Source organism: Sylvia atricapilla, chromosome 8 (assembly GCF_009819655.1).
Source record: "Sylvia atricapilla isolate bSylAtr1 chromosome 8, bSylAtr1.pri, whole genome shotgun sequence".
In the NCBI taxonomy this organism is placed as follows: domain Eukaryota; kingdom Metazoa; phylum Chordata; class Aves; order Passeriformes; family Sylviidae; genus Sylvia; species Sylvia atricapilla.
Window position 1 is genome coordinate 4,536,195 of NC_089147.1, and position 13,682 is coordinate 4,549,876.

Here is a 13,682-nt window from a genome sequence, read left to right on the forward strand (position 1 = left end):
GTGTTTCACATCCAGACTGAGATGTTTATTAGTTCTTATCTATATTACAGTCTCACAAGCTGTGAGTTCTAGCTAACAAAGTGAAAAATGGCTCTGTCTCTGTCTCTCTACAAGGCCTTTTAAGGATAAACTGACCAATTATGAAATGGCACCTAAATTATTTTTACTTTTAACCCAACAACCAACCACCTGTGGTCTGCAATGCAGATTTTTCTATCCAATTACAAAATACCACCAAGACCCATGAAGCAGAAGGTGAAAAAAGAAAGCTTATGCACAAAAACCTCCATCTTGCTTTATATATATTACTATATTCTAAAACCTTAAACTCTGAGTTTTCCACCACGTGATATCACACACTTCTATTCAAACTGCACACCCACAATCCCAGTGCTGTCACTCAATTTTGGAAGCCTCTTCCAAGGCCTCAGGTGAAATGCAGTGTTTGCTTGGGGGTCAGTGCCTGTGAGCTCAGAAAGTCTAAAATTCACAGTGCCCAGGGTTCCAAAACAGGAGGGCAGAGAATGTTTGTCCAAACAACCCGTGCCTGGTGCCTTACGGGTGAGAGCATCTAGGTGAGCAGGTGGGGACTGCTCTCCATGAGAGCAAAGAGCTGTATAAGGAAATCATTTATTTTATTGTTCTTAGGATCGATGGCATTCCAGAGCAGTAACCATACTCCAGCCAGGAGTAGAGTTGAAAAATAAGGAGAATAAAGGCTCAGCAACAATTCAGGCTGAATTCAGCAAAGAATTTCATTTGGCCAAAATGCTAAAGTGTAAAAAATTCCTGTTCTGGACCTGTCATAACAAGACATTTCAAATAAAGTCGTAGAAAATTGAGTCAATCTATTATTTAAAGCTTGAAGAACCTGAGAGCCTGATACACAGTTCTTCTGAGTCAGTGAAAGATTGCAGTTGAAACATTCATTATTTAATATCTCTGCTATTTTTGAATTGCTCTCCCATGCTTGGAAGAGATGTTGAACTGTTTTGGAAGTGAGGAGGCTTGGGATTATTTGGGAAAAGTGCTCGGCAGATAAAAGGACACTTGTGCCTTGTCTCATTTTGTGTTCCTGTTGGTTGCACCTCATCTGTTCCCAGCATCCCTCCCTCTGCCAGACCTCCACTGGCTCCAACCCACCCCAACTAACAAACACCAACCTCTTTGAATGCAATATGGGTATGAGATAACAGAAGTCTTTTACCTTACAGCAAGGGGACATTGTGCAGAACAGGAACTCTTTGATCCCTGTTTGCCTTCTGGTAGCAAATACCCCAATATTTTACACAGCATGTCAGAGCACAAGATATTCCTTTGTATGAACATAAAGTCACCACTCCTTAAATCAATACACTCAGGCCTGCAGCTGTGAAGATAGATAAAGGGTCAACGGCAATGGAAAAAACAAATTAAAAATATAAATTTTGAGAATATCCTTGTCATTAGGGTCTCTTAATACTCAAGATCTACATAAAGAGCTGCTGCAATAGAGACAATAATGAGATTTAGAGTAGGGTCTAGGACCAAGGTTTCCACACTTTCAAACAACCTTTAAAATGGCAGAAAGCTGTTCCTTACTCTGCAATTCTCTGTGCCTGGCACCACAGAGGTAGAAACAGAGAGACTGTCCCACCCTGGCCACCTGGTAATCAAGTGTTTAGGTTGGTTTTCTGGGATGAGATGGATGGATTTGACCTGGGACATTTCTTTCTGAACAGAATAACTCTTAAGCCATTTTAATATGGGAACCACCCTTGCTCAGAGAGAAAATATCTTCTGCTTTCCACTCTTAAGTACCCTCATCTGGCAATCAGCTGGCTGATATCTGCCACCATTTCAGACCTTTTTGACAATTGCTAAATTCTGAGTGTCATTAACCGAATTTAAATACCTCCAAGGCTTGTGGCAGCTGATGCCAGTAAGAGATAAGGGAAGGGCAGTTCAACTTCCATCCAACCCAGATCTCCCTTGGATATTGTTTTACGTTTGTTGAACAAATTTGATCTGTTACCCAACAAACAGCAGAAGCTGAAAAATGCACTGCTGTGATTTGCAGGAGGAGGGTGGGTCTGAAAGATTTTATTGTTTGCTGAACTAAGAAATGATCCATTAAACCACAATCCCATGAAATGTCACTGAAGAGTAAAAATGTTACCATAAACTTAAGGATAACCAGAAGCACTTGACAGCTATCACAGCTTGAAAATTGACATTTACTTATAACTAAGACCTCCGGACCCAAAGTTGGTGTTAATGATCACAACCTGTCCTGAGTTCCTTCACCCCCTAAAAAGCTAAAACATTTTGTTTTGTCATTAAACAAAGTTTAGCACTGCTATCAAACAAATATTGACTATCTTTCCACATGGTCTCTCACCCACTGCATAAAGAAATAGTGCTATTTATTATTAACATATTCTTTTGCCTATACAGTTTGGCCAACTTCTTAAACAATCCAACCCACCTGGTTTTGAGTTTAGGATAATGTTTTCATTAATTCAGCTCGGCTGATCACTGCTGATTATAAACTTTGCAGTTCTGCCTCCTTTTCCCAATATGACCTGTGATTGCATCAAACACTCCTGCCACCATGACAAAGTAAATAAGAGCATAACCTGACTAAAAGATGTCAAAGCCAACAGCATTTGTATTAAGAATGAGAGACTGTATCCATGAAGTCACTTAAAAGACAAAAGGGAAAGCACAAAAATGTCCTTCACGAGCTGTTTGACCAGCACAGACACAGAACCGAGTTCTGCAGCTGAATTTGAAGGCAAAACTGACTTCCAACACCAAATACCAGAAATTCAGACATTTCAGGCTCTATCCTGGGAGCCTCCCACTCGGAGAGATCCAAGTGCTCACCAAAGCCATGACTGACCAGGCACAGCTGAGTGCAGCTCCCTGCTCTGAGGGGCCAGCCAGGAGCCACAGCTGCAGCCTGGCACTGATGCTCCCAGTGGAGACAGCCCCAGCTCTCTCCTCCTGCACTGGCCTTCCACAGAAGGTTTGGGATCACATCAAGGCTCTTTTCTCTGCCTTTAGGTTTCTGTGCCATTTCCCATTCCTTGCTCTTCAGAGCCACTGCCCAGTGTCTGGAAATCATTTTCTGTGACCATTGTTCTAAATAGAACAATTCTATTTCTTTGCTGAAGCAGACTCTCCTGGAAGCACAATTTCCCTGCTGTGGCCGAGGCTTGGCAAGGATCTGATGCTGAAATAGAAAATGCCCTAAAGCAGATCCCAAACAGATTGCAAGACTGAAAGAATTGCAACCTCCACTTTATAAAATACATACAGGCAGCTCAACACAATAATTAAGTGCTAGGCAAAACTAAAGAGGCAAAATCCTCTCAGAAAACATTTCTTATCAACATCCAACCCTGCCACTTTCCTCAGTGTACCAGCCATCTGCTCAGCATCCTGTTGAACTACTTCACTTTCAATGACACCTGAAACAACACGGCACCTTTTCAATATTCCCATTGAAGATCTCCCACAGAATGGCTCAAACAACAGAAAAAGGAGAATTTCCTGTCATAACAAACACAAGGCTGCCTCACGCCTGTAAGCTCAGTGCTGACTGTCCATCTTGTTGGCTTTCTGAGCAGTGCCCACTTCCCTAGGAGAACCTAAACACACTTCTCTTGGACATGGGGTCACCTTAGAAATCCTGTGTTAAACCTTCTGAGTCCCTCTTCCCCAGGAGAAATGCAAGCAAAGAAAACAGACTTAAGGAAACGAATTGCCGTAGATCAGATTTTAATGTGGGCATCCTGAAATCCAGAAGATAACCTCTTCTGAAAGACTGCCTTTAAAAAAAAATATTAATAATTTTGTTAATTGCAAATGTTGCTGTAATTTTTCTCCTGTAATGAATGCAAGTTTCAGGTTTTAGTAATAGCAGCATCATTAATGTTATACAATTTGTGCATCTCATTTTGGTTCAAGGGGTTTGCACAGGCAATTATCATATATTTGAATGTAATGAATAATAGTTGATTCTAAATAGCAGGATTTACAATTACATAAAATTAGTAGTTAATGGCATGTTATAGTCACAGTAAAGTCATATGAAATTTATGTCAAGATTTCCCTGTGATGACACCTGGAACATTATGACATCTGGATTGAGGCAGATGAAATCATCAACCCTTTCAATTTTAGGAATAAAGCTTCTACCACTTCTGTTTAAGCAAGTCTGAAGCACTTCAGTGATGAGGATGAGAAAACACATCATGTCTTATTCAGGCTTCAGGCTGCAATTTCAAACCCTCCCAGACTGAAACCAGAGCTAAAAAATGAATATAATGCTACATAATATCACTCCATGCTAGTTACAGATAAATGATCTGATGTATCTTCTGACTCTCTAGAAGGTTCAGCTTTACTCTACGGCTGCAAGTGACCCAGGGGCCAGGCTGGGCATCTCAAAAAGGATCTGGACCAGCTGAAAAGGTGGGAGGACAAGGATAAAAATGTGACCTGAGATAGAAAGAGAATCAAAGAATCACTGAGGACAATTGTCCTCTGTCTGCAGAGGTGTTGTGCCAAGAGCAGAGCTTCAGTGTCCTGTATTTGGGTAACAAAACAAATGACACGATGAGCATCTGTGGGTTGGGATTTGCTCTTATTGTTTCTTTTTCTCCTGGGCAGACACGGAGTTGAGCAGAGATCTTTGGCTTTTAACTGAAAAGAAAGAAAAATACTGGTCTGTTCTTCAGGCAATGAAGCAAGTTGAGCAGAGGACACCCTTTGCAGGAGTGAAAAGGTTTGCAGTGTCCTTTAGAGCTCACAGGAATTCACTGCACAGGCTGGAAACTATCCCAGTGGAGCTTTTCCTTCTGCACAACTCTACCTTCTCTGTGCAAGTGCTTTTTCATTAAACAAACGAACATTAAAACCCCTTAGCTGAGGATAAATAGAAGCAAAACTGTTAGACTGCAAAACAAAACCAAGATGCAGTATCACAGCTTCAGTGTATCATTAGCCTTTACACAGCTGTTTATGTAAATGTAACATTTTCATGGTTGTAAACCCTTCTCTGTTACACCAATAAAATATTTATCTCCCACTAACTACACTGGTGAAATGAAGCATTCCTTTGCCAACTCCTCTTCAAAAGGAAGGTTTCCTTTCAGGATCCTGACCTCCAAGTCAATGTTGATTGAGATGTGGGGGAAATGTACATTTATTTTTCTGTTAATTACTGTTGGGTTTTATTACAGGTTTGTTTTGCACCGGAGAGTGGCAGCTAGAGCTCCTTTTCTGTTACATTTGCCTGTTTCTGGTTGATTTGCAGGTTGGTGGGTTGATTTCTTTTTCTTGCAAGCACAAAGAATTTTAAAACAGTCACAGCGTGCTGAAACAGTCTCGTTTTCCAAATCAGACAGTCGACTCTCCTTCCCTGCCAGACATATGAACTTACCAGAGATGAGATGCAGACAAAATCTACTTTTTCCTTGCCAGAACTGCCCAGTTCCTTGGAAGATTGGAATCAACTTTTATGAGAGCAGCTTTCAGCACTTCTTTATGACCAGACACAAAGTTCAGACTTCCATGGACATCATCTTTTCCCCCTGCATCCCCCTCCTCCTGCAGGACATCACCCCCTCAGCACAGTCACCAACAGAAAGTGCCCCAAATCGCAGTGACATGTCCAGATACAGCTTCCACAGAGGCTGGGGATGAGTTTTTAGCTTCAACTCGCCCTCTCGTGGACTTACCTGTCCACAGGTTCTTATGAACAGCTTGTTCACAGAAGCTGTGGCAGCCCCTGGATCCCTGGCAGTGTCCAAGGCCAGGTTGGATGGGGCTTGGAGCAGCATGAGATAGTGGAAGGTGTCCCTGTCAGTGGGATTAGATGGTCTTTAAGGTCCTTTCCAACCCAGTTCACTCTGATTCTATGAAAAATTTTTATTTTTCCTGGAGGACTGCAGCTGTGGGTTCAGGCCTGAGGGCTGCTGCTTCTCTCTCAGCTTCCAGGGACGTTGGGAAAAGGGTTTTCCAGGCAGATACAGCAAATCCTACAGTCACTGCATGGACACAGCCTGAATCACAGCTTTCTCAATCAATAACATCCCACAAATGTCTTTTCTCTGTGGAGGGGTGATCTGCACCGCTAGCTCCATTTCAGAGGGGAAAGGAAGATTACACTGTGTAACACAGCATCTCCCTCAAACATCCACATGGCAAACTTTCTGAAAATCACTGTGGTCTCTGCATAAACACTGAACAGAAAAGGAATGAACAGAAAAAATATTTGATTTTTCTTCTCCAGCATGTTTTGCAGTATTTCCAAGCTCCTAAAGCGAATTCTTTACCACATTAAGTAAATTTGATTCATATGCTTTAGCTCTGACTCATTTTCCTTCTAATCAGTTGCTAATTATTACCCACTTCCTCAGAAAGTTTATGGGGACAGATGCTGCAGTACAATGACTACTAAACAAACCCCTGAAAATTGGAGGAAAACTTCCCAGCAGATGTAGATAGATTAAATTGATGTTTTTTCTTTACTTTCTCTGCCCAATTAGTCAATTTACATATGCAGTGGTTTTAGTAGTAATTTTATGCAATAAACAGTCCTTAACTGATCAAGTTATTGCATATTTACAGAAGAATGGCACAAAGAGGCTGAACTGGCTGAAATCCTATGGCCAGAGTGTCCAGCTCTGACTTCCCTGCCAGCATCTTGCACAAGAGACACGGTTTGGGGTTTGAGGGGACCTGAAAAGGACCCACAGTGACCTACCAACATACAGAACTGAATTCTCACTGCACCCATCACTTACTGCTCTGGATTGGTGACTTTTACCGTCATCACTTCTTTTTCTCCTGGGTATTTGCAGATGCAGTTTTAATCAGTTTAATGTATAATCAGTACATTTCGTTCTGATATACAATAAAAACCTGTATATAATCTAATCATGCCTTACTAGCATCTCTCTCACCATAGTTTGGAAAGATGTAGCTTTAAAAATATCCTCAGCTACCTTCGCATGAATACAAAATAGTTCTAGGTAAGGACGGGAAAAAGAAAAGAAAAAGAAGTCTTCTGGCAATGAAATGACAGGATTTTACTTCTTGGCATCTAAGCCACAAAAACCAGACAATTGTTAGTCATGACCATTTTTTATAGCTCAAGACCTTTCCCTCATGGAATAAGTTGAACTTGCATTTTGAGACTACCTCCAAGTGTAGCTCACGTAGCCATCTACTCAGCATCACACACAGCAACTCCAGCTTCCATTTCAGATGTTCCAAAATACTGAAAATCAAGCCAGAACATCCAATTTCCCTGATACAGCATCCAACACTTCATAAAATTTCCAGGAAACTGATATTTATACAAACTTTGCCAAAGCTATTCTCTACAAAGTATTTTCAATTGCATTTTGGAAAGAACTCTCTGCTGAAGCAGCAAAGAATAGAAACCATTCAAGATCTATAATCCCATACTACATCAAAACCCCATGGTAATTAATTGTATTAAAGCAAAACTTTGCTTCCACATCTCTGCTTATCAGCAATCTTACTTCAAATATTTTAAAATAATTTGGAGAATAATTGGATTTTAAGAAACTGTATGGGTAGTGCATGGTACACTGTGAAAGCTGCATGGATGCCAGAAAAGTAAATTCTAAACATTTACCATTTGATATTCATGTGGCTACTGATATCCATTGCACAGAAATAACTGTAAATTAAGAAAAGGTAAATCAGAAAAACACTTTCAAAGTGGATGGTTGCAGCATGAGACCATCTCACACCCCACTAGATGGAACTCAGGGCTAGAATTCTGGTCAAATATTTTACTAATCCCAGAGATCCAGGAAAACCATTTACAGAATTTCATTTGCCTCTTTCCTAATGCCCACACAAAGAAAATAAATGAGTTTGCATATTAAGAGACCACAAAAACAAGCAATAGGAACAAAGAGAATCAATCAGCTCTGAAAATTGTGCAAGCATTTTTTTTTTTTTTAAATAAAAAGGCAGATGAAAAGTAACTTCTGTTTTAAACACAGTTTACTAGCTTTGGGGTTTTAGTTTAGCTTTTGCTAGTTGGATTAGGTGGAGTACTAGAGAAGGCAGGTGATTTTGAAACTCATTTTTGCTGAAGGCTGTGCATCATCACCACTCTGTGCTACACAGGGCACAAACAGATTGCAAAACATAACACCACTTCAACAGGAAGCTGGGACATTAATCAACATCAGCAAGATGAACTTGCAGTGCAAGGAGGCTACAAAACACTTCTATAAGATCATTCTTTGCATCTTTGGGGTCAGAAAGGATTGCAGACTGTCAGGGCTTGGCACTGCAGTGTTTTGGCAGATTTTCACAAGTGATTTAGCACAGCCATGGCACAAGTTGGTAATGAGGTGTCCCATCCTGTCAGGAGTCAGTGCTGGACTGAAAGGTACACTGAAATTAATTACTATTACACACCATGTAAATTTGCAGTGATCCAGGTGAGTTAGGGCAGGCAACAGCAGGCTGAGGAAACAGAGGCTCCTCAGTTTGGGATAAACTGAAACAGAACTGAAATACAGCTGGGAGGAGAAGGAGCACTGTCAGGAATCCAGCTCCAGAGGATTTATTGCTGCATTTGGGTGGAATACAGCCCTTTCTTTTAAAACCATAAACTGCCAGCTACCCAGATGGAGAATTTTAGTAAAAAATTCTTCTAAAGGAGAGCATGTTTAGGAATGACAGTCATTAAGACTTGTCTACAGCCCTTGGATTTATTCTCTGAAGTACATGTTTCAACAGAGGAAAGAAAAGGCTGCTTAGCCTATTGTTTACCCAATGAGTAATTACCTTGTAATTAAGTGTAGTTGATTGTTCTCCTTTACAGCAAGACAAACCCACCCACAACCCCCAAGCTTCAAGGGCATCAATAAACATATGTATAAAGATTAATTCCTGTTAGAGGAATCCTAAAGTATAAAAATTCATGCCCAACATCCTAGAGTCAAAACCAGGTCCACACACACCAGCACCCCAGATTTCGATAAACCAGGCCTGTTTTAAAGAGTTTTAAGGCCAGAGCTAAATGGTTACAGACACCCTAATATCCAAACCAGAACGGTATGGGATCTGTGATCCACCATGTGGCAATTCCTACAGCGGGCAAACAGATTCCTAGCATTGGTGAAGTTGTAATTAAAACAGTAAGGAAAATGCATTAACATCTGGAAGACATAGGCAATGTGACAAATTCAACCCAGCCCTGCTGAGGAGAATGGATGCACAAATACAAGGCACATACTGAAAAATAAGTCATGTGATTAAATGATGATTAAAAGGAGACCACCAGGACATCCTCTTAGACAGATGTGCCACTCAAAGAAAACCACTCCACAAGGGGAAGCAAAATGAGTCACTCACAAGAAGTACTGTTGAATTCTTTTAATAACACTAGGAAAATATCATAGTATTAAAGTCCTGCACGGGATCCTCGGGAGGTTATTTGGGTTGGGATTCCTTTTGTGTTTATAAACCAAACTTTGTTCCAATTTATGTTTTCTTTAGAGCCAACTACTCCTTTACAATGGCATTTCCAGTTAAAACACAGCTAACCTATAAATACCTGAATGCCACAACACACATTGTGTGCGTGGGTTTTGTTTTGTGTAAGTCTGAGCGGAAATGAGGGGGAAATCTACTCAACACAGGGGAGCAAACGTTGATTTGTTAAGCAGGGGGGGATGTAAAAAGCCAGTAAAGAATACACTGCATACATAATACAGAAGGAAAAAAAAATTATCATCTGGAGTATGTGAAATTACACTGATTTTGCACCTTAAACCTAGTAGAAGTTACTCTGTTGGCCAATACTAATCCACTGAAGAAGCAGAATGTTGGTCAGAAGTCTAACGTTTTCCTGTACCAGCACAGAGAGAATATAAGCAGTCCATTGCTGTTAAAAGAAAACATGAAATCCAGCTCATGTTTCTGGTTAGGGATCGATTTCCTCGGGAACTACTGTTAACATAACATCTTCGTTGCCCCTGCGCACAACCATGTGCAAGGTACTGTCCTTTTTAATGATGTCACTGACATCACTGGCTGAGCTTATCGACTGTCCATTGATGCTTATAATCACATCGTTGTCCTTCAGGCCACCACTGAAAATACAAAGCAGCAACGTGTTATTAAAATTGCAGTTTTATTTTTAGGGGAAAAAAAATATAAATAGACCGCTGGATTATTTCTATTTCCCACCCAACGGCGGCTGTGCAGGCATGAGAAAAGCAGTCAGAATTTATGAAGCAGTGAAGATTACAATAAAGTGCAGAAACCTCAGGATCTGATGGATGTACAAGTTTGATGAATCCCGCGTTTCACTGTCTTCAGAGGAATTCTCTATTGCAAATAGCAGTTAATTCTGCAATAAAGATCCTAGGTGTTGATATCTCTCTTCTAAAATAATCGCAGCAGGGCAGATTCATTTTAGAGGGGAGATTTCCCAAGCTTTTGTTCCTGAATACATAGAGAAGCCACTTGAGAGGAACTGTGTGCTAATGAGGAATTTCAGTCCCTGTTCTCCATACAGAGCTTACACTTCACCCACCCTTAATGTTTTAAACCTGAGCAGAGTAACACACGTAGCTGTCTAGCTTGGTCACCAAAAATCAAGTGTATCCTTCCTCTGCTGCCCATTCTGACCTCAAAACCTGCACCTTCCTGACTCCAAGCAGGATGGGCAGAAGCAGGGCCTTGTCTCTCCCCAGGCTGGCTGGAGCTGCTGCCAGCACCCAGAAATGGCTGGTGAGGGATGCCACAGACCACAACATCTTGCCCAGTCTTGCACAACCATCTGGCTCCAAGTTATGGAAAAATTAACCAAGACAGATCAGACATGATTCAACCCTTCAGAAGCATAATCTTTCACAAAACCACAGACCACTCATCGGCCTCTTCCACCCACAGAAGGCGCCTGACACGAGCGTCTCCTGCAAGCAGGATGCCCTTGGCCAACGTTTGCAACAAATCTGGTCCCCTACAGGAGGCATGGCTCAAAACATGCTCATGGAGGATGTCATTCCATGGTTTCTCACGCAACCTCTCCATGTGACTCACAGCCAGGACGGGTCACTCCAGCTCTGCTCCAGTGCCCCACCAACACATCTACACAGCACATGCTGGAGGCATCAGCAGAAGAAGGAAATCCGTGGGCAAGGGAACTGGGAGTGGGGGGACAGAGACAACATGGGCTGCATTTTAACTGCCAGGCCAGCCTTTGGATGGAGCACCTTGAGATCTGAGTCTGCCTTCACATCAGAAGGTTACATTGCCTCACATTTCTTCTCCCTCTCTAAAGCCCCTCTCCCACTCTCTGCTATCACCCACATTCCTAAAATGACTTTTCTGCACCTTCAGACTGAACCTGAACACCAAGGCAGCAATTCCAGCCCCACGCTGAAGCAGCCAAATCATTCCTACACATTTCTTCACATTACAGACACTCACCAGTGCTCTGCCTGACCAGCACTGCCTGCAAGAATCATCTACAGGTAAGAGCACACTGGACAGCTATCACTGTTTATCTAACACCCAAACAGCCAAAAAGACACCATCCAACCATCCTTGCAGTCTTCCTAAGAGGTAATGTATGCCTGCCTGCCCCAAGCAGCTTTCTGCCTACGTGCCTTTGGTGCCACATAAGCCTCTTTGTTGCCATAAAGATTTACTCCTCTCTTAAATGATCAGAAGTTTCAGAAAATGAGTAAGGTTTTCCCATTTCCTGCCCTGGATTACTGAGCAGTTTCCTATCAAGCAAACCCTGGGAGGAATTGTCTCCAGCAAAAGCCAGTCAGACCAGAGCCAGTGGCCACAGCCCAGCTGCCAGGTTTCAGCCAGACCTGGTACCAACCAGCAGGGCAGTTTCTGAGCAAATACTGAGTAACAGGAAGAAAAAAAAATATCAGTTGTCCAAGCCCAAAAGCTCTTCCAGTAATGTGAATGCTGACAAAGCTCTCCCATGGAAGAGTGTCTGCTGCCAAGAGAGGATTTCAGCCCCAGGGTGTGCCAGGGGAGCTGGTGGGTTTGGCCAGTGCTGGGGTGGACATTTCTTCCAAGGTGGACCCAAAGTTTCTCACTCACTCTCCTGCAGAGCGACCAGCAGGGCTGTGGGGAGTGTGCAGGAACAAAAGTCTTTATTCAGCACTGGCATTGCTGCAACAGATGCCTTGGAAGCAATTGCTGAGAAAAATGAAAAAGGAGTTTTCACACCCCCTGACTCGCTGCCCTGTGGGCCGAGAAGGCTGACAGGGCTTCCCTGCAATATCCTGATACAGTTACAATATTGCCCATCAGGGACCAGAATAAAACCACAAACCCATTTCCAGCCAACAACCTAATAGCAATCAGATGGTGGTAATCTTGTTAATTTAGCATAATGAAGACAAAGCCAGTTAAGTAGGGAACAGTCTCCATCTTTACCCCCTGAAGTCAGTGGCAGTGGTTTTGAGAAAAAAAATACTTCAACCTACGCTTCAGCTGGTGTTTCTGGAATAACTTCAATGACATAGGCCCCAGAGACAACATCAGGGAAGTCTTTATGGCGATCCTTCAGCTCTCTAGCTTTGCTGAAAAATGAAGAAATAGCAAAAAAAATATTTTGTCAAGACAGGAAAAAAACCCCCCACGCATTTTACTGAAGTCAATTTATAACCACGAGCTGAGGTGTTTTACACACACCGGTGTGTCATCTCAGCATTAATTTTAACCCTTAGATGTATAGTTCAGGAATTATTACACTTTTTGCATGCATACAGCATTTAAATGTCTATTTCTGGTTAAGGCAGTAATTTCAATAGATACAGACAATCAGATTTAAAACATTTCAAAGCTTTAGAACTAGCAGATCGTACAATCACAGGATGGTTTGGGTTGGAAGGGACTTTAAATCCCATCCAGTGCCACCCTCTGCCGTGGGCAGGGACACCTTCTGCTACCCCAGGCTGCTCCAAGCCCCAGTGTCCAACCTGGCCTTGGGCACTGCCAGGGATCCAGGGGCAGCCACAGCTGCTCTGGGCACCTTATGCCAGGGCCTCCCCACCATCCCAGGGAACAATTTCTTCCTAATATCTCGACTACACCCTCTCTCTGTCAGTTAGAAGCCATTCCCCCTTGTCCTGTCACTCCAGGCCCTTTGTAAATAATCCCTCCCCATCTTTCTTTCATGCTCCTTTCAGGTACTGGAAGCTCAGGGTTAGGCCAAGCCCAAAGCTTCTCTTTTCCAGGCTGAACAATCCCAACTCTCTCATCCTTTCCTCATGGGAGAGGTGCTCAACCCCTTCTGGGTTGAGCTGACCCCATCTTTGGGGCCTCCTCTGGACTGGCTCCAACAGGTCCATGACCTTCCCGTGCTGGGGTCCCCAGAGCTGGATGCAGAACTCCAGGTGGAGTCTCCCCAGAGCACATTAGATAGACTGAATCACCTTCTGCAATCCTGAACACCTAAAAAACCCATCCCCATGTGTCTCAATGCTCTGTTCTACCTGTGGATCCTGCACAAGGGAAAAGTTCTGGTTATTTTTACAGGACATGGCATTACCTGCTCTTGAGTCTCTTAATAGTCTGAGCATGAATAAGCAAGTCCACACAGAAGCTTCATTTGACATTGAGTGAATTGTTTAATGAAAATAATTTTATAGAAATGCAAG

General features: G+C 42.4%; 1 protein-coding gene across 1 annotated transcript in view; it reads right to left on the minus strand.

Annotated features, from left to right (window-relative positions):
- Positions 1-9,405: 9,405 nt before the first annotated feature.
- Positions 9,406-13,682, minus strand: part of HTRA1 (HtrA serine peptidase 1) — a 32,230-nt gene continuing 27,953 nt past the window's right edge. Inside the window, exons 8-9 of the mRNA XM_066323458.1 lie at positions 12,507-12,602; positions 9,406-10,139 (exon numbers count right to left, since the gene is read on the minus strand). Coding sequence (XP_066179555.1) covers positions 9,971-10,139; positions 12,507-12,602 — 265 coding nt within the window. The 3' untranslated portion in view covers positions 9,406-9,970. The remainder of the gene's footprint in view (positions 10,140-12,506; positions 12,603-13,682) is intronic.